Here is a 20,182-nt window from a genome sequence, read left to right on the forward strand (position 1 = left end):
ACGCCGGACCGCGGCCAATAAGATCTCGGGGTGATGCTGGCGTTGACCAATGGCTGGTGGCCGGGGCTGAGGGGGCGGGTCCGGGGGCGCTCGGAGGCGCCGGCGGCGCGCGCGGGTCGGTTAAACAGCCGCGGCGGTGGAGCCGAGTGCGTGCATCGCTTCGCGCCGTCCCGCACCTTCACCGCCCTGCGTCCGCACTGCGCCGATATCGCGGCGCCCGCTCGACGGTGAGGGCAAGGCATTGCCACCTTTGAGCAGGGACAGCTGCGGAAAGGGGCCGGGTCCGGCTCGGAAAGTCTGGGACTGGGCAGCCCCGGTGCCTGGGCTCTTCCCTGGCCGCCGCCTCCCATATTCCCGCATCCCCAGCAGCTGCCGGCGGCACCCTGTAGGCAGACGGGGCTCCGAGCCCTTGGCCGCGCGTGCCGGGCTTGCTTGGCCTCCCTCGGGGGAGGGAAGAGCCGTCGGGCCGGGCGATGGAGCGGCCGCGCTCTCTGGCGGAGCTCCCGGGCGGCGTCGGGCTGGAGCGGGGCCGGGCAGGGCGGCGGTGCTTGTTCGGCTCCCGGCCGGAGAGCGGGTGCCGAACGTGAGCCGGCGCTGGAGCCGCCGCTGCTCGGGCCGTGCCCGTGCCCGGCACGCCCGGCCACGGCGGGGGCACCGCGCGGCGCCCGAGAGCGCGCTGGGAATGGCGAGAGCTGTGCGGCTGCTCGGCAGCAGGTGCTTCCGGCAGGTGCTCCTGCAACTTTGAATTTCCTGCTTTTTTTTTTTTTTTTTTTTCTTAATTTCTCCAAGCAGGCAATCATGAGTGATCGAAAGGCAGTGATCAAAAATGCGGACATGTCGGAAGAGATGCAGCAAGATGCTGTGGAGTGTGCAACTCAAGCCTTGGAGAAATACAACATTGAGAAGGACATTGCTGCTCACATAAAGAAGGTAGATGTTGGCTTGTTACGTGCTCATGATATCTCTATGCGTACAAAAAATCAACTGGGGAGAATGCTGCTAGGCAAGTAGTGCTAGAAAAACAAGTTCTTAGAGACGCTAGATAATCACGTTGGACTTTCTCTTTAGGTTGTTGTACATGTGTTCCTTTACCCATTCTTGACATGGACCTTTCTAGGTGCTGCTTTTTTCTTACAGTACTTTGTGCTTACGGCCTTTTTTGCCACTGTCCCGTTGTTCACGTCAGGATAGAATGGCACCTGAGTGTCCCTGCTTCTGATGAGCTAGTATAAAATACAGGGACTCTGTTGAGCTCTCCTGTGGTTTTCCTCTGAGGAAGCTTGGTTTTCTTGGTTTCAATTATATTTAACTTAATCTTAAGGATCTTTTAACAGTTCTTGCCAGCTGGATCAAAAATAGGAGGGGAAATATAGTATTCTGTAATTCTCTGTAATCACACTTCTTCTTATGTAGTGATATAAACACAAAAGAAAAAGATCCTCTTGGCACTGATTTTCTCTTCTTTGCAACATCTGTGTCATCTTTTATGTCGGATTAACAATACATGAGAAAGATCTAGTTCAGATTATATTTCCTGCTTTGTCAGCTCAGCTGAACGGAGAAATCAAAGTGCGTCAGTAGAAGTTAAAGTGATCTGAGTGGAAGAGCTGTTGAAATGTTAAGGCTGATTCGACTGAAACTGTCCGGAGTTAACTGCTTGAATTAGGAGCTAAATTTGATGAAGGTTTAGGCCGCAAGCTGCGAGTTTTCACATAGATATCTTAACTTTTACTTAACACTATGAAAAAGGGCCTCAAGAGCTAGTTCAAGCTGGAAAATAAGGAAGTTAGAACTGTTAGCAGAAACCACAACATGAAAGACAAAAAGGACTGTCCAGAGACAATGACATGACCCAATAACAAACAAGAACTCCCCAGACCTTAATGTTATTATTGGTCTGAACTGTGAAGGGTGGGGAGCTGAACTGAGATTGGGAGGGTGTAATTGCCTGGTAATTTCTTTGTTGGGGTCGTTCTGAAGGTGCCCAGCTGGAGCTGTTGTGCGATGTACCACTCAAAGCCTGAGGCTCTGCTCCAGGACACCTGGGGTGGAGGTAACTTTAAAACATGGGATACCTGGGCTGGAGAAGCTTCTCTAACATGAGAGGTAATTCATCCATGCAGAACAATTGCTTCTGCTAGAGAAATAATTGTTTGCTAGACTAGAATACAGAAAGGCTTTTTTCTTCTCCAGACATAGAAAGTACCTATGAAAAGAGAGTTTAGTACTTTTCAAATATTCTTTATTGCAACTACTAGGAATTTATATAGGATTTGTTTGAAAATATGTAAAGCACAATTGCTTAGATTTATTGATCATATTGCTGTTACAGAGCATGTGGCAGAGAATTTTGTTTTAGCAGCTGTACTGTTGCTAAACAATGAAGTCTAAATTATGGTTTTGTCTCTGTGGGTACAAAACCAATAGTGAATCTTTTACTTGAGAATTGTAGATTCAATCATGTTATGAATTATGTGAAAATAGAAGACTACTTTCCTTCAACAAAAGTAAAGTTTTAAACTTACTACTGCTCACTTAGGAAGCGCTGTGGGGGTTTTGTGCCTGACTAAGCAGCAAGTGAACAATAAGATGTAAAGAAAATACTCCTAGTACTTAAGAGCATCTGTTCTTCATCTGATTGCCTTGCTCAGAAAGTAAATACCTATTGGAAGAGTTCTTAATTTGTAGTGATCTGTTTTGCAGGAGTTTGACAAGAAATACAATCCCACTTGGCACTGCATTGTGGGAAGGAACTTTGGCAGCTATGTGACTCATGAGACCAAGCACTTCATCTACTTCTACCTCGGCCAAGTCGCTATTCTTCTTTTCAAGTCTGGCTAGAACCATGGACTGTTTCTGAAACTTGCATCCAGTTACGGGACTCTGACTAGTTTACTGCAGCCTTCCTGAGGACACAGGCCTTGACCTTCAAGGGCGATGGCAGGGATTATATTGTAAGAGATGACATTACATTGTGGATATAAAAAGGAGAAGTACCAAAAAAGTCTTCCTTGTATTTATTTTTTTTTTTCCAGAAGGCTCCTCATTTGCTATTTGAGCTTTTGGAGCAGTTTTGCTTTTGCGAGTTTTATAACCATCTACTGTATTTCCTAATTACTGCTAGTGCTATGCAAGTACTGACAGTGTTTAGCTCTTTGTGTTCCAAACTTCTTGTATTCTTCTGATTTTACTTTTACAAAATAATAATTCTCGTTTTGCTGGATGTGCTGTCCAAAAACCTGAGCTGTTTCTTTTTTCTGCTGTCTCTGGAGAAGTGTGCTGGAGAATAAAAGCCAAGTTCCACCCTAGGCAGGTTGTTATTTCTGGCTGATGTGTGATGTGTCCGGGCCAGCCGCGGGGCGGTGTGCGGGGCTGTGTGTGAGGCCCGCAGCGTTCCCATTGCAGCAGACAACTACGAGTCCCATCGTGCCTGGGCTCCATCCAGATCCGGCCTCGGCCGCGGGTGACTCATCGCCATTACCGGGCACGGAGTGGGGCCACCCCTGCGGGCCGGCAGCAAAGGGCAACAGCTGCACCCTCCCCGGGCTGGGGGGGACTGGGAGCCCTGGGGCGGTGAGAGCCAGGGGCCTGCTCGTGCAGCTAAACCCTCTGTACTGCTTGATACAGACATACATTTATGACCAGGCAGCTGTGGTAGAGGATACAGACAAACCCGAAGAAATGCAGCGGCATCTGCATTTGGAAGGTGGAGAAATGGGAGGGTGAAAGAGAAATAATTTTTAAGTGTATAATCATTAAGTGTTTGATTGTAATAGCCTTTCATGGAACACTATCCACACCAGCCATCAAGGGAGAGTAACACTTTGGAAAAGTGCAATACTGTGGTCCTGTGGCACTTCAGACTTTTCCTGGTGTCTGGTATCTCCTCAAATCTCTTGAAATCCAGAATACCCGAATGCTGAGCTGAAGACATAAATCACCAAGGACTGCTGTGGTAAGACAGGCCTGTGTTCTGTCAGGGACAAATAGGAACTACAGCAGCCCTTGGCCTGGGTCGAAGGCTGTCTGTCCCATATCCTACTTTTTAGTGGTGAAGTGTTGCAGGAAAGGAAAATATGCCTTGAAGATAAATCCAGTGTCCTCTGTGTTTTTCCAGTAACCACAGACTCTGCTGCTAACAGCTATTGGACTGGGAAAAAGCTCAGAAACTTTTCTCAGCGTGGTCTTGAAGCTCCTTGTGCCAACCAGAGGTAATGGCCAGCCATGCCAATAGAACGACCCAGACTCTTGCTCTTGTACAGCAAACGGTGCTTTCAGGAGCAGCCAAAGCCCCTTAATGTTCATTACCGCGTCCTCAGCATTACAGTTGTTGTGGGCAGAGTTAGGCCTCAGCCGCTCTCTGGTGTTCCTGGCTACCGGACCCCGGCGGCCGCGGAACCGGTGGCGTTCCCGTCGCCATGGAAACGGAGAGGGCACGAGGCACGCCGGAGTGGCAAAACGCCCCGCCCACCGCCCCGCGCCTGGCCAATGAGCTCCTGGGGAGCTCCTGGCGATGACCAATGTCTGGAGGGCGGTGCGCAGGGGGCGTGGCCGAGGCTCTCTGGAGCAATGGCGGAGGGGCCGGGCGGAGCTGGCGGACGGTGATGGCGGAGCGCGGCCGGGGCGTGAAGGGACCTGAGGGGCCTTCCGCAGTCCCCGCCTTTACCGTGCCCGGCTCGCCCGGCCAACGCTGCCCGGCCACGGCGGGGGCACCGAGCGGCGCCCGAGAACGCGCTGGGAATGGCGATTCCTGTGGGGCTGCTCGGCAGCAGGTGGTTGTGACAGGGAGCTGCTCCTGCAACTTTGAATGCTTTTTTGTTATAGGTGACCATGTGTGATCTGACGGCTGTGATAAAGGATACGGACCTGTCTGAAGCGATGCTCTGCCGGTGCCAGTCGGTCTCTGGAGGAATGCAGTGTTGAGTGTGCCACTGCAGCTCGTGTAACGGGAGGGAGAGTTAGTTTGCTACTAATGTCTTAGTATTGAACGCTGTTTGGACTATATAGTTTTTCTTTTGGAGGTGGGGAATACTTCCTTGTATTTATTTTCTTTCCACAGCCAGCTAATTTGCTAATAAAAATGTTTTTTGCTTTTTAAAAGTTGCGTGCCTCTATGCTCTCCTTCTGGTACTGCAGATGCTATTTCTTATTTCTTTTCAAATGTGGAGGAACAACTTTGTTGTAAAGTTGAGGGTTTTTTCCCCCTGAAATCTAGAAGATCTAAACACTGTGGTAGTTACACTCACAGTTTGGTGTGTAATTCTAACAATAATAGACTTAAATAGGGAAAAAACAGGTGTTAAAATAAGGCCTTTATGAGGCTTTTCTTAAAATAATATCTATAGAGGTTTTGTTTGTAATGTGTAAAACACAAATTCTTAGATTTGTTGATCATACTGTTGTTACAGAGCATGTGGCTTGTGCATACAAAACTAGTAATGAAGCTTTTACTTGAAAGGCTGCAGATTCAGATCACGGTATGAATTATGGGCATAAAGATGTCCTTACATGCTCCACCCATATCTTTTGTAAAGAAGCTGGGAATTGTTCTCCTGCACAACTTGAAGCTCTCATCCCTAAAATAATGGAAAAGGCATCAGGAGATGCATTCAAGAATGCATTTTAAAGGTTAAAAGAAATGCCTTTAGGAACCGAGTTGCCTTGTGGATTTTTTCCCCCCTTTTGCTTTGAGGGAAAAGTTAAAAAAATATCACTTCAAGTAGGCCTCACGAGGTGCTTTTATTTTTTTTAAAAAAGCCCCAACTTTTACGGTTATTTGCTACAAATCGATGGCAGTGATTTTATACCAAATGTCTTTCTATCCTGCCTGGCGCTGCTGAGGTGAGGGCGATGCCTTCGGAGCCGGCTGGGGAGCGAGGGGCGGGCTCGGGGCTCCGTGAGGGGCCCGGCCCGCAGCTCCCGGCGCGCCCCGCGCGGTCCAGGACTACAAATCCCGTCATGCCCGCGGGCCCGCCCGCGCCGGCTGCATCCGGGTTCGGCTATTGCTGCGGGCGACTCGTCGCCATTACGGGGCAGCGGCGGCCGAACCGGGGCCGGTGCGGCGCCGAGCAGCCGGTGGGTGCCGGGGTGGTGCCGACCCGTCGGGCGGCAGCAGCGCCGGGCCCCGCGGGGCTCCGTGAGCAGCTTTTTCCTTCCCCCCGCCCGGAGCCCCGCAGGCCCGGCCCGGCCTCCCGCGGCCTTCCCCGGTTCGAGCGGAGCAGCGAGAAGATGTCGCCATGAAGGAGGCCGAGTCCGCGCTGCGCCGCCCCCGCCGGTCGCCCCCGCGGGCCATGAGCCTGGGCCCCCGCCGGCTCCGCCAGCGCCCGTCGTGCCCCCCCGCCCAGGGCCGCCGCTCGCCCGGGGCGCCCGTTGATGCTGCAGAGCCCTCCCGGCGCGAACCCCGCAGCCCCCGCCATGGACAAGAGCAGCCCCTGCGGCTCCGGTGCGCCCGGATCCTCGGCCGGCAGCAAAGGGCAGCAACCGCGGTCCGCCTCGGCCGGGCCCGCCGCGGGGGAGTCTAAGCCCAAAGGCGGTGAGAGCTGGGACGGAGTGAGCGTGGGGCTGCGGGGACAGACGGCCTTGTGCCGCCATTGGGTTTGTGGGGAAGCTGAACTTCGCCTTGGCGGGTTGTTTTTGTCTCAGCGGGCCTTAATAGGCGGCATTTCAGGTCACTGCCTGTTTTGGGTTTCTTTTTCCTTCTTCCGGCTCTGCTCGCTGGTGAGCTGGGATTCCACTCTCCCCTTCCTTTAAGGATTAATGCTTTATCTTCATTAGTATTGGAGTAATCAGCTTGAGAGCTAAAGCCCTGGTGCTATAGTAAGAACATACATTCTCACTCCCTGTGAGTAGTCCTTGTATCTATGTTGTTCCACCTCACCGGGGGTGGTCTGGTGTCTGTACGCAGCATTCACCTTGCCCCGGTGTGTCAGTGACCTGCTTTGGGGGAGCTCAGAATTGGCTGGTTGTTGTTTGCTCATCTGGCTTTCGACCCAAAGTGTCGCACCTGGAATTGCAAATAGCTGGTTCTGCTGACAGAGCAGTTTGTCAGAAGCCAGGGTGGTTCCTGTCATCATTTCAAAGTAGGACTTGAGCCACTTTGCTCTCTAAACTTGTTTAGGAAGAGAGTGTTTGTTCCTGGCAAATTTTTTTTTCCCCTCTAGAACCTAGAAATGGGGCCGTAGTGATTAAAATCGGTGACTTTAGTCCTGGAAGTATTTGAAAGAATGTCAACAGGTTGCTACACCACCATTGCAGTACTAATTTCCTTCCTCAGTGGTTTGTTTCAGCTGTATTACTTGAGGCCTCTGAGAAAGCAGCAGTGCACTCCAGAGGGTTAATGAAATTAGTATCTTAGAGGTGTTTGTTGACTCCTTTTTGGACCTTCTAAGCATGGTCACGTCCTGGGTTACCGAGTATTACCTGGTCTTCACCTGTATTGATTGACGGAAGTGGGACATGGGAGGTGACTCACCCACAGCTCCCCAGGTTGTGGTGTAACTGTGCAATTACAGTGAAATTTTAACTTCCAATTCCAACACTTGAAAGTCTTTTTAAGAAAAACCTTTTCTGTCCATGTCTTGCCAAGAGATACCTCCTTACTCCAGCTTCTTTTGTAGTGGTGTGTGATGCTCTGTGGAGGATTGCTCACATAATACAAAAATCCTTCAGGAGGGGGTTAAGATGATTTGTGCTGTGGCTGGTATCCCTTTGTGTAGAAGACACACATTATGTGGGCTGAGGAAGGACATAAAAGGCCTGTTCTAGGCCAGAATAAAAATGTTAAGTGATTTTTGTGGAATGTCACCATTCACAGGCTTGAAATAATGGCACTGGTAGCACAGAAGCAGTGTGGAGAAGAATCCTGATGACCATTCTCTTCTACTCCAGAACTTTTCATTAAATAAACACCAAAACTTTTTAAGACCTCTTTTTTAATAAAACAGGAAAATTTTGTCATGGCATAATTCTACTTCAGTGATACTTGTTACTGAGCTACAGTGGAAGGCAGAGGAATGAGCTGCTTCCTTTACAGGGCATCAATGAGACCTGGACAAATTGGAATATCTTTTAATAGAAGTAGATTGTTATTTAGGAATATCTTTACTGGAGGGTACTGAAAACTAAAATGAAAAGATTGCCTTGGTGAAATTAGGGCAGACAACTACACAGGATGCAGCTGGGTAAAACTGTGGCTGTGTTCTCATGGCTGTTGCTTGTAGAACACTGGCATATCACCATATGGAATCTTTCTTGAGTTCCTTATCACTGTCCTTTAGCTGATGTGGTGCACCCCTTTAAGGACACGTATTGGATGTATTCTGGAAGTCTTGTGTCGCCTCTGAAGTGGAAGGTAATCTTGTGGACCACAGACCTTTCTCAGATGGTCAGTGGGTTAAATCCAGCCAAGCACTTGCATGTGATGCTTTCCAGAGTTACCTGCTCTAACTGTCCAGCTGAGCAGATGAAGAAATGGATGTTCCTGAATCCTTACGGTAGCTTCTCTTTCAATACAGCTGGATATTGTTTAAATAGAGTGCTGTATTCCTTTATATTTGTGGAAGTTTGATTCCTCCTCTCTTTTAAACTTGGCCTCAGAGACTAAATTAAACTGAGTTTCCAACAGAGAAGTTTCTTTATGTTGTATTAGTGTGCCAACAGGAATCACATCCAATTAGATTGGAATAAAGTAGCTAAGGCAGAATAGGCTTGCTGGGGTTCTCTGCAGTCCTCAAGAGCTGGTGGACAGTGTTAGTTGTCACAAACGTTCCTGGGCCTTATCACACCCCGTGTGATCCTGCTTGGCTGGGCTGAGAGCTCGGTCGCCTCCTGCTCACTGGGATGTTTGCCTTGGCAGCTGCAGTGGCCTCAATGTGTTTTCATGAAACCACCCTGTGGCTTTAGTGTGATCCAGTCCCCTTATGCAATGCTGCTGGCTTCAGCACAGCTCAGCAGAAAAAAGGGGGGAAAAAAAGGTGGAAGGAAACAGTTCTCACCCCATTAGCAAACAATTGCAGCTCCTGTGCTCAAGTGGTCACCTACAGCTGCTTCTGATGCTGTGAACTTCATTGTTTCTCTCTGGATTTTTGGAGATCCAGATCCTCTAGCAGCAGGAGAAACCACAAATCTCAGGACTTGCACTAAAATGCCAGAACAGTTTCATTGCTGGTGTTTTTAAATTATACAGACAGTATTTAGTATAAGTCTCTTGGAGTGTAAATGGGTAGATAAATCCACGTAATCTCTGTGTGTGTGTGTGTGTGTGTATATGAATAGGTTAGATGCCATGAAAACAGCAAAAGGACTAACTGAGGACCTGAGTGAAGAGTAAGTACCTCTCCAGCACTCTGGCTGTTGCTGACTGCTGATTTGCCAAGAAAAGAGGCAAAAAAGAAACTACCAAATCCAAACTTACCATGCTTAAAACTGGGATCTCCCAAGAGAGGATGGCAGTGAAAGTCTTCCACTTTTCTCTGTGCCTAGGAGCAGCCTGTCCTGCCCTGCTCTTTGTGGGAGTGCTGGGATGGATGATGGAAAGCAGGGCGCTCCCTGACGTGTGGCATGCTGGAAAGGTTGGAAGGAGCAGCATTGCTTAGATTCAGGGTGGGGGAAAGCTGTTCCCATTTACAGATGCATTCTCCAAGCTCCTGGTTGTCTGCTGACCAGTTTCATTACTGCTGTCATGGACCAAGCTTCTACTGAGGTCAGTTATTCTCCTGGGGGAGGGAGTGAAACTACCAATCTGTGAAATCAGGTTTAAAATGTTGTTGAAGCCTTGCAGAACTGACTGTTGCAAGGTCCTTTTAAGAAAAGGCACAAGTGGAGAGTTCTTTCCTATAAAATGTGAAGGCTCTAGGAGGTGCCTTAAAAGGACCTCTAACATGACAGGAATGTGCGTGAACCATCTGACTGACAAAGTTGGTGGTGAGTAACTCGATTAAAACTTTAAGTGGTAAGGAATTCTCCAGGGGTGAGCAGTTCCTTGTTCCCTGGCCTTGTAAACACCCACTTCAGTCTGACTTTTTTGACTTGTTTCTTTTCCCCCTTTGAAGATCAAAGAGAAACTGCAAAGTGGTACAGACGCAACAGACATGTGCCCCTCCAGTACCTTTGCTGAATTTACAGATTTGAGAGGGTGGTTGAGCTCTAAACTGACAAGTTCTTCTGCTGAGTAACTTAAGGAGTAGTCCAAACCTCTTCAAAATGATTTATTTTTTTTCCCAGAGACTCTGAGGTGTTGGTTATTCCCTACAAACATTCTCAGAAAAGTTCTGTCTAATCATCCAGCCAGGCCTGGTCACACCCTCAGTACTTGGCAACTTCTGGTGTGTTTTTTCCTGATAACACTCAAGCCATGTCCTTTTTAACTTGATGTGTATTAAAACACTGCCAGCTATGCAGGCATGCATTTGAGTTATACAGCTGTGGTTCCGACAGAGTTGGTTTAATTCTGAATTAAAGGATCAGCTTTTTGAATAGCACAGTAAATTGCCAGTTCTGATGATGAAGTTTGTCTGCAATATGGGCCTGTCACAGCGTGTGGAAGTAATGGTAGTGTCCTGTTTTAGCTGTAGTTGCAGCCAAAGAAGTCTGACAAGTGCAAGAAACAGCACAAGCAGACCAGCACAGAGCCTGGTCCAGCCACTTTTATTACTTAATTTATTCTTAAGACACTGGATCCCCAGTAATATACAATAACACACAGCCCATCCTGTTCCCAGCTCACTTTTTCTGGGGGATGAAGGTGGAAGAAGAAACAACAAAAAAGGATACTTTATGTGGATGATGCCATTTCTGGCTGTTCTAAATGCTTGGGTAGATGGGAAGGGGAGAAACTGAAAGCACTGGCAGTGAATCTGCCCATATGAGAAATGTGATCCTGAATCACAGTGGTGTTTGCCTGCCACGTAAGATTTATGTGAAGGGTGGGGGGAGGAAGACTACAAAGTGGGAAAAGGGAAACTAATAGGCTTTTATAAAATGCAACTAGATAGTGTGCGAACTCTTGCTGTTTGTGTAATGTTTACTGAGTATCCAGAGTGACTTTGGGGATGGCTGGTGTGGATAGATGTCTTGTGGGGCCCAAGGAGTTTTGTATCTGAGCTTATCACCATACCTCTGCTACAAATCTCACTTGGGGCCGGTGGCAGAAGTGCCAGGTTAAGCAGCCTGTTGTGTCCTTGGGCAACTCTGATGTTGTGTTAAGAAATACCTTCATAGTATTTACTTTGTTCTAGCAGTTTGATTTAGCTGTTGTTGAGGCACAGAAAACTCCTCTCAAGAGCTGGACTGATTTTTCTGCTCTTTATTACTGTAATAGTTTGCTTTGTGCTTCGCCACTGTGTCCTGTGTTATGTTCAGTGGTGTGCTAAGAACAGTTTTTGGCAAACAGTTCTTATTGCATAGGTTGGTGGACTTGGTACTTAGATCTTAAGTATGTGCCCTGGAAGGCCACAAAGCATTTGGTTTGTGCTTGAAGATCAATTAGCATTTGTTGGCCTGATGACATGAAAGTATTTTTTAAACAGAGTTATATCTGCTGGGGTCTTCTAAGCATAGAGTGCAGAAGTGAGTGAAAACCAGCAATGGAAGCCTTCAAGAAAAATGCAGCAGTGTATTTATAACGTGTATTTTATATATGATAAATACGATAAATTGTGTTTTGGGCAAATTAAGTGAAGGAAAAAAAAACAAACCCTAGCTGTTTTCAGTTTTTGTAATGGGGCATGAAGATGATGTATGTGATGTTAGTATTCATAACTTAATGTACCAAGCAACACACTAATATCTGGTGGTGGCAATTCCAAATTTGGAAAAAAGAAATTCAACTCTTTTTATGTAAGGTAGAGCACAGCAAATACCTTATTTTAAACTCTTCGATCAGCTCTTTGGGCAGTGATAGGAATGAAGTGTCTTGAGTTGCTGGGGGATTTAATGTCCTGATAAACATTGCCCTTAAGGTAGTGGCTGAGGTGAGCTCATCTCTGAGGTGAGTTTAGCTGAGGTACAGTACATGGGGCCAACTCTGAGGCTGCTGATCTGATTATTTTTATTTTCCTTTCAGATGGAAAGAATGCGAATGGATCCAAACAGCGTTATAATCGTAAAAGAGAGACTTCATATTCAAAAAATGAGAACTTTTCCAGTCAGTCCCGTCGCTCCAATTCACAGAAAAGCAAAACTTTTAACAAGATGCCCCCTCAAAGGGGAGGTGGTGGTGGAAGTGGCAAATCTTTTAGCTCTTCTAATGGTGGAAGACGAGATGAGGTGAGAAGTGTAATGCCACGACTCCAAGGCCTCCTTTCCTGGGATGAGAGGATCACACTGACCTGCCTAGATAGGTCTGCTGTGTTTAGTTCCTGGGTTGGGAAGGGAGAGTAATAAGATGTGCTGACATTGCTGAGATGCCAGAGGGAGTGTGAGCGGAGCAACTTGGCAACTATGGAAGAGGAGTGCTCTTTGTGCTCTAAGGAAAAATGCCATCTAAGGAATGGGTGCCAAGACAGGCCATATACATCCCATGACATGGGTCCTTTGTGAAAATATATAGTGACACAATTTCACTGCCCTGTTCTTGCTGGCCACACTATTTTTAGTACAGCCCCAGTGCCATTGGCTGCCTTGCCCACCTGGGCACACCTGGTTCATGTTTAACTGCTGTTTATCAACACCCCTAGGTCTTTTCCTGATGGACAGCTTTCCAGGTGCTCTTTCCCAGGCCTGGAGCATTCCAAGGGGCTGTTGTGACCCAAGTGTGGGACCTGGCACTTGGTGTTGTTGAACCTCACACCACTGGCCTTGGTCAGTCAGTCCAGATCCCTCTGCAGAGCCTTCCTGTCCTCCAGCAGATCTACATTCCCACCTAACTTGGTGTCATCTGTGAAATTGTAAAGGGTGCCCTCAATCCCCTTGTCCAGATTGTTGATGAAGACATTAAACAGGACCGGTCCAAATACTGAGGTCTGGGGAACCCCACTAGTGGGGGCCCAGCTGGAGGTCACCCTGTGTCCCTCTGCTCCCTGGGCCTAGCCATCCAGAATGGGTTTTTACTCTGAGTGGTGCACTTATCCAAGCCATGGGCAGCCAGTTTCCTCAGGAGAATGCTGTGAGGAACTGTGCTGAAGGCTTTTCTAAGGTCCAGGTAGATAACATCCACCTCTTTTCCCTCATGCATTGTGTCACCTTGTCATAGGAGGAGATCAGGTTAGTCAGGCAGAACCTGCCTTTCATAAATCCACATTGGCTGGGCCTGATTCCCTGGTTGTCCTGTACACTGTATGATGGCTTGAAGGATGATCTCCATAAGCTTCCCCATCATGAAGGTCAGATTGACAGGCCTGTTGTTCCTCAGATCCTCCTTCCAGCCCTTCTTGTAGGTGCATGTCATGTTTGCTGACTTCCAGTCAGCTGGGACCTCCCAGTTTGCCAGGATTGCTGGTGATGATCACTGCTGCCAGTTCCCTCAATCCCTGTGGGTGGGTTGCATCCAGCCCCATGGATTTGGGGCTGTCTTAGTGGCACAGCATGTCCCTGACTGTTTCTCTGGAGTATGGGGCTTCATTCTGCCCCTTGTCCCAGTCTTCTAGCTCAGGGGACTGGATACCCTGAGGACAGCTGGTCTTACTATTAAAAGCTGAGGAAAAGAAGGCATTAAGTACCTCAGCCTTTTCCTCACCCTTTGCCACTGTGTTTCCTTCTGCATCCAATAAAATGTGGGTATTTTCTTTAGCTCTCTTTTCGTAGCTGATGTTTTTATGGAAACATCTTTCATCTTTTACGGCAGTTACAGATTAAGTTCTAGTCAGACTTTGGCCCTTCAGCTTCTTTTCTTGCATAACCTTATGACATCCTTGTAGTCCTGCTGAATTCCTGTCCCTTCTTCCTCAGGTTAGAAATTCCCATTTTTCCTGAGTTCCATTTAAAGCTCTCTGTTGAGCCTCATTTTTTGGCACAAGGGATAGCCTGTTCCTGTGCCTTTAAGATTTATTGAAGAATTTCCAGTCTTTTGGACTCTTTTGCCCTTCAGCACTCTCTCCCAAGGGACTCTGCCAACCAGTCTTCTAAATAGGCCAAAGTTTGCCCTCTGAAGATTGTGTCCAACCTCTTCTGGGGCACAAATTTACAGGTGATAGTGGTATTGTGAAAGTAATTGTATTGGCCTTGCTGATAATCAAGGTAAAACCAGACTGAGGCTTTTTTTTTCCTTTTTTTTTTTTTTTTTTTTTTTTTTTTTTTTTTTTTTTTTGTTGATGTAGATCTAAATGCTGTAGACTGTTTGTGGGCTTTAACTGATACTCTGGTCTTTCAGTGTTGATGAATGAGCAGCACTTCTCACCTAGATCACTGCCTGAAAATTCACCTGCTGCCTCTGTTGAATTCTGCTTCCTTACATGGAAAGTAACCAAAACAAGTACAGCCTGTGCAAACAGTAATTAGGCTTGTATTATGGTCTAAAAGAGTATTGTCAGGATTTGAACTACTTTTTCTTAACTATGTTTTGCTAGCTTTGTGGTTTTAACTCTCTCCTCCTTTTGTTCAGTGTGGGGTAAGACCACTGAGTTCTGACTTCCAGGTTCTTGTGCATTTCTAACACTGCACTACTTGATTTGCAGAACAGGGATGGGAGAAGGTGAGTGAGTAGGTGCTACATGTTCTGTGTGTTATCACTGATGGGGCCTGGGTGTCCAGCTGTACTCATGCCTTTGCTGTAAACTCCAGCAACTTCTAACAAATGTTGTTCTCTCTCAGGTAGCAGAGGCTCAACGGGCAGAGTTCAGCCCTGCCCAGTTTTCTGGTCCAAAGAAGATTAATCTGAACCACTTACTGAACTTCACCTTTGAACCCCGTGGCCAAGCAGGACATTTTGATGGGAATGGACACGGCAACTGGGGTAAAAGGAACAAGTGGGGACATAAACCATTCAACAAGGAGCTCTTCCTGCAGGCCAAGTGAGTGGGAGATCCATGGGGCTCTCAGACTTTGGCAGAGACATGGAGCTGTAAGGGGTGACAAGCCAGGGAATTGTATGGGCTTGACTAATTGTATTATCTTTTCCAGGGTGAAATTGCCTTTCTGTAGTGTTCTTAGTGGTAGTGACTGTATTTTACAGGGATGTTGTCTTCGCCTATTTGCAAAGTATCTGATGGAGTGAGTCCTTTAGATCTAATGAACAAAAATCTTCTGCTCAAGTTTTCAAGCATGGCTTTGGGACATGACACTCCTATTTGGGAATATCTGTATAGTTCCTTATAGAAAATGGTTGTTTCCAAAAGTTGGTTTGTGGAGATGGAATGGATAGCAGTTGTTTGATGAAAGCTAATCTGAATTTTTAAGTGCCAAAGGTAATTTCTTACATGGGTCTGGGTTCTTAAAATGCTGATTATTTTGCGGGCCCCGAAGTATGTAGTATAACCCAAATGATGATCAGTATAATAACCTAACAGCAGAATTCCTTCTTAATTGGAAATTTCCCCAGAATTTGACGTGTGTTCAGGACTTCCTATCTCTGAAAATGTTAAAGATAAAAAGTATTTTCAGCATTGATGCTTCTGATTTCTCCATGATGTTTTGTGGCTTATTGTAGAGAAGTATATTTGTAAGAGCCCTAGTAGTTGTAGTTTTCATGACAATGTTTTTCCCCTTGTGAATTCTGTTTTTTAATAGGTCTCCATTGCAGCTGACTGTTTCTTACACATTTCTGGAAAAACAGTCTACCTGGCTCATTCTGTACTTACTGTGTGATGTTGTGTCTAACTGAAATTAGACACACCTGTATCCTGAAAAATCTGGTTGTGAACTGAACTCTTGATTTCTTGTTGATAGAAGTTACTGACTGCACCCAGTAGTTTTCTGCTGGATGAAGAAGAAGCTCAGAGAATCCTATAGGATAGTTCTCAAAAAGTTTTTAGAAACAACTGAGTGGATCATCTGTCTCTTTGCCTTTCCCCAGCTGCCAGTTTGTTGTCTCTGAAGAACAGGACTACACAGTCCACTTTGCTGATCCAGATACCTTGGTCAACTGGGACTTTGTGGAGCAAGTGGTCAGTTGTGATGGGCTAGATTTTTTTTTTTTCTTTCTTAAGAACCTCAACCTGTCTTTAACTGCCTCTTTCTCTCTGTGATGTTACATAAAACTCATCTGTTTTTGAGTTGAGGCCTTTTCTGTCACTCCCACAATACTGGGAAAGATCTGTCATAGAATATATTATGAAATACTTTCATGACAGGAAAAGAGAAGTGCTAAAATCTATTAGGAAAATTAGCAGCTTCTTCTTGCTTTCGCAGATGGGAGCTCATCAAAAATAGTATCTGACATTCTGTAGACAGAGTGCTTGTGATCGAGATATTAACAGAAAACTTGGGCATGAGTCCATGGAAGAGGACTGGAGTGTAGAATTTTGAAGAATTATTCTGTGCATAGGTGGCCTATCTTGCCTAGCAACAAAATGGAAAATCTCTTGAGAATTGTAGTCAGAAGTTTTGGGTTGCCTCAAGCAGAAATTTATATCTTCCAAGACAGTCTGGTGCATGGTGTAGGTGGAGAGGAGGTAGGCTTACTGTTACCTGTCACTACAAGAGAACTGGAAAAATCTAGGTGCTTGCTTGGCAGTTATGTCTCTGCCACACAGAGATGCTGCTGAAGTGTCTGACTAGACCTAGCATGTTCATGGAAGTGGGTAAGTTCAGTCTCACAGTTACACAGGGCTGCACAGCTCTGCTTGTGGCAGAGGCCACAGAGCTCACTTGCTGTCTTCTCACTGCCTGAATTCGCATGATGAAAGAGCTGCTAACTCTTAGAGATACTGAATACGTGAGAGGAAACATGAGAAGACTCACTCTTTAATGTCCCTAGAGTAGAAATAAGACAAGAAATAAGATGAGTTGCTTAGAAGGTTATTCCATGTGCAGTCTGAAGATGTTAGTCCACAGTGCACTAATTGCTTAGTAAATAAATAGACTGGAAGAGCTGGAAATTAATATGTTAAGAGTAGGTTTTTTTCTGGATCTTTTCTAGAGTAAGCTTTTTCTGGATCCCAGGAACTGATTTCTGAGTCTAAAACTTGTGCTGTTCTTCTCATGTGCCATTTCAGCGCATCTGTAGCCATGAAGTGCCCTCTTGCCCCATATGTCTGTACCCACCGACAGCTGCCAAGATCACCCGCTGTGGGCACATCTTCTGCTGGGCATGTATCCTTCACTATCTCTCCCTGAGTGAGAAGACCTGGAGTAAGTGTCCTATTTGTTATGGCTCTGTTCATAAGAAGGATCTCAAGAGGTGAGACAATACTAATTAAATCACGCGTCTTTTTGAAATGTTGTTTTTATGCTGCTAACCTCCTCCGTACGTTGCAGTGTTGTTGCTATGGAAACACGTCAGTATGCAATTGGTGATACCATTACGATGCAACTCATGAGGAGAGAGAAGGGTGTTCTGGTAGCACTGCCCAAATCCCAGTGGATGAATGTGGTTCAGCCTGTTTACATCAGAGGTGAGTGTATCTGAATCCTGTTCCTGACTGTGACCAGGATTTGTGTAGAGACAATTGACCCTGGCAATGCTGTGCTGTCGTCTTAAAATACACCGAACTGCAAAACATGGAGCTTAGCAGCAGAAAAGCTTAATGACCACATACTAACAGTAAACTTTCTACTCACACTGCTTTTCTGTAAAGTCTTTAACTTGTGTGCTGTGTCCCTTCAAGTGGCTGAACTGCAGACCCCTGCCATTGCAGGCACTCCTTGTAATCGTTAGATGTGTCCTTTGTACCCTGCAGTCATTGGTGTGACTCTTACTGCTTTTATTGGCTCTTCAGTGTCCCTAACTTTTCTCCTCCTGACTCATTATACAGCTTCACAAAAATAACTGCTTCTGTGTCTAAACTATTTTGAGGCTGTAATCTTCAACAAGGTTTTCATCATCTTCACTTATCAACTGAAGTCAGTGAATGCTATGGGGAAATAATCAAAATTATTGCAAACCTATTCCAAACATCTGTTCCTGACATCTTCAGTTTTCTCCAGACAAGAGTGTGACTAACTCATCATCATCTTATCTGTTAGTATCGCAAAAATTTTGTGACTAAAGAAATAATTTTACTGAACATTGCTGCTTTGTGGGCTGTCTTGGCTCACTTCATTTTGCAGTCACATTTAGGAAAGGCTGCATGCATATAAACTCTGGAAAAAGTCAAGTCTTCTAACATGTGATGGATGTCCAGCATGCAAGCTGTGGTCTTACATGTTTCTCAGTGTTTGAAACTAGGGGACTTTTAAGTCCTTTCATAAAACAAAAAAAACTACAAATAAAGGATTTGAGAACACTCTAAAGCCAGGAAATTCACCATTAACTTGGTGTCTGTAGACAAGATTGGACTCTTGGGGAGCAGTGAATACAGGGACTGTGTTAATATGGGATGCTGTGGTTGCTGTGAGTTAACAGCAATGGTCACCTTTTGCTAAACTGCGATTCTTTAGCTTGCTTTTTGTGCTGTACTTCTTGTACAAACCTCATAATAATGTTTTGTATGGATTTTTAATACATATTGGCTTATGAACCTAGTTTGAGCCAAACCAGGGTGGCTTTGCAGAAATCTCAAAGAGCAGTATTTTTGAGAAAAGAGGAAGAAGCTGCAGACTGCATTGTTTCAGGAAGCTTTGACACTCCCAAGGCTTCTCAAAGATGATGCTCCCGCAGTGTAGAAGTTTAGGTTTGTTTTTTTTACTGATGTGTAGCAACTCAGTGGTGAAGTGGCAGATGAACTGCTGTGTGGGGGAGATGTGTGTCGGAGCAGCTATTTGACACCAGCTTGTGTAGTTTGTGGAGTCTGTATCAAACTCTTGCTGAGTGTTGTCTGCCCTGGGAGATTAACTCACAAAAGTGAGTAGTAACAAAACTTCAGAAGAAGCAGCAGTCCAAACTGGTGGCTCCACATGCAGATACTAATGATTTGGTGCTCTTCTGTGCAGATGACCAGCACAGTCAGTATTCAAAGCTGCTTCTGGCATCCAGGGAGCAAGTCTTGCAGCTGGTGATCCTGGAGGAGAAAGCAGCATTACTGAAACAGTATGAGGAAGAAAAACATACCCCAGAAGCCTGTTTCATTGAGGCAGCTATCCAGGAGCTGAAGGTAACCATCTTTTGAGAGGCTTTTAGTAGCTTTATTTTTAAGAGTATACTGAGTGCTCAGTGTCCTTGTTTTGCTGCATGGATGGTTATGTGTGATTATTCTGGTCTCTAACAAGTTGCTGTTGTTTGCTGCTGGAGTAGCATTATACACCTTGGAGGAGACTATAGTGTTTGGGCCCCAGGAATCTGATGTGGTGTTCAGGATAACACAGCAGAATGGTTTTTATGGGATGGTATTCCAGTAGAGGAATGCCAGGGCAAGTCTAAAAATAACTGTGAGAGTGGTCTCCTTGCTTAAATGGCAAATTGAAACTTGATCCCTTCGGATGATCTGCAGGAGCGAGAAACAGCACTCTCTGCTGACCAGGATAAAAACAATGGCATTGCTGGAATCAGTGCAGCTGTGGAAGAATTGGTCCTCGAAAGCTCCAAAGCTGTGGAGCCTGCTGCTTCCCAAGAGAAAAAGGTGGGTGACAAATCTGCTCTGGCAGATCCTGTTAACACTTAATTCTGCCACTCCACACTGCAGTGTGCGGTGAGCTCATGCCAAAAATTTTTGCAAAGATGATAATCTTTGAAGTAGGTGGCATAGTTCTAACTCTATCCTCTCTGCTGTGGTAGTGTGATGTGGAATATCTCTCTGCATTTGATGAGGAGCTTGTGGAGCCTTGCTCTGACCTGGCAAGTTCCTTTTCGCCTCCTGTGGAAGTAGAAGAGGCAGTGCTGGATGAGGAGGAAGTACCCGAGGTGGACACTGTGGAAGAACCTGTTACAAACCCTGTGGAGGAGCCAAATCCAGCTGAAACAAGCTGCCAAGAATCTAAAGATACACTTAGCAGTGGACATCTTGGCAACTCTCCATTTTACTATTTCTATCAAGGTCAGTTTAGTGAAATCCTGGAATCATAAGGGCAGCGATGCCTCCTTTGGGACCCTCCTTGAGGAGTGTGTTTGTCGCTTCATTAGATGCAGCTAACCCCTGTGAAGTAAGTCCCACAGGAACTCAGAAAGGAGCTTTAATTTAATTAGTGGAGGATGTCCTGAGGTGGGGAGAAGGGT

The 20,182-nt window shown here is 46.2% G+C and overlaps 2 protein-coding genes across 6 annotated transcripts in view; both read left to right on the forward strand.

The window, feature by feature from the left end:
* Positions 1-91: 91 nt before the first annotated feature.
* LOC134050973 (dynein light chain 1, cytoplasmic) lies at positions 92-3,308 on the forward strand. The gene is made up of 3 exons (XM_062504425.1): positions 92-227; positions 793-930; positions 2,704-3,308. Exons 2-3 carry the CDS (start codon positions 799-801, stop codon positions 2,839-2,841), a joined length of 270 nt encoding a protein of 89 aa, XP_062360409.1. The 5' UTR covers positions 92-227; positions 793-798; the 3' UTR covers positions 2,842-3,308.
* Positions 3,309-6,227: 2,919 nt separating this feature from the next.
* Positions 6,228-20,182, forward strand: part of RNF10 (ring finger protein 10) — a 36,211-nt gene continuing 22,256 nt past the window's right edge. For 2 of the 5 annotated variants that reach the window (XM_062504172.1, XM_062504173.1), the window contains exons 1-9: positions 6,228-6,532; positions 12,062-12,264; positions 14,746-14,945; positions 15,947-16,037; positions 17,088-17,272; positions 17,350-17,486; positions 18,964-19,124; positions 19,461-19,589; positions 19,745-20,003. In XM_062504172.1, the coding sequence (XP_062360156.1) occupies positions 6,373-6,532; positions 12,062-12,264; positions 14,746-14,945; positions 15,947-16,037; positions 17,088-17,272; positions 17,350-17,486; positions 18,964-19,124; positions 19,461-19,589; positions 19,745-20,003 (1,525 nt within the window). In that variant the 5' untranslated portion in view covers positions 6,228-6,372. Of the gene's footprint in view, positions 6,533-8,276; positions 8,493-9,432; positions 9,701-10,846; positions 10,905-12,061; positions 12,265-14,745; positions 14,946-15,946; positions 16,038-17,087; positions 17,273-17,349; positions 17,487-18,963; positions 19,125-19,460; positions 19,590-19,744; positions 20,004-20,182 lie in introns of those variants that run through there. The other 3 variants (XM_062504171.1, XM_062504175.1, XM_062504174.1) reach the window with 3 other exon arrangements.

The sequence above is a fragment of the Cinclus cinclus genome, chromosome 17, assembly GCF_963662255.1.
Source record: "Cinclus cinclus chromosome 17, bCinCin1.1, whole genome shotgun sequence".
Classification (NCBI taxonomy): Eukaryota; Metazoa; Chordata; class Aves; order Passeriformes; family Cinclidae; genus Cinclus; species Cinclus cinclus.

Excerpts from the sequence above, each read along its gene's own strand:
- LOC134050973 (XM_062504425.1), top strand. The coding sequence starts at position 799 with ATGAGTGATCGAAAGGCAGTGATCAAAAATGCGGACATGTCGGAAGAG. Across the intron at positions 931-2,703 it reads TTGCTGCTCACATAAAGAAG|GAGTTTGACAAGAAATACAA; the intron begins GTAGATGTTGGC and ends TCTGTTTTGCAG.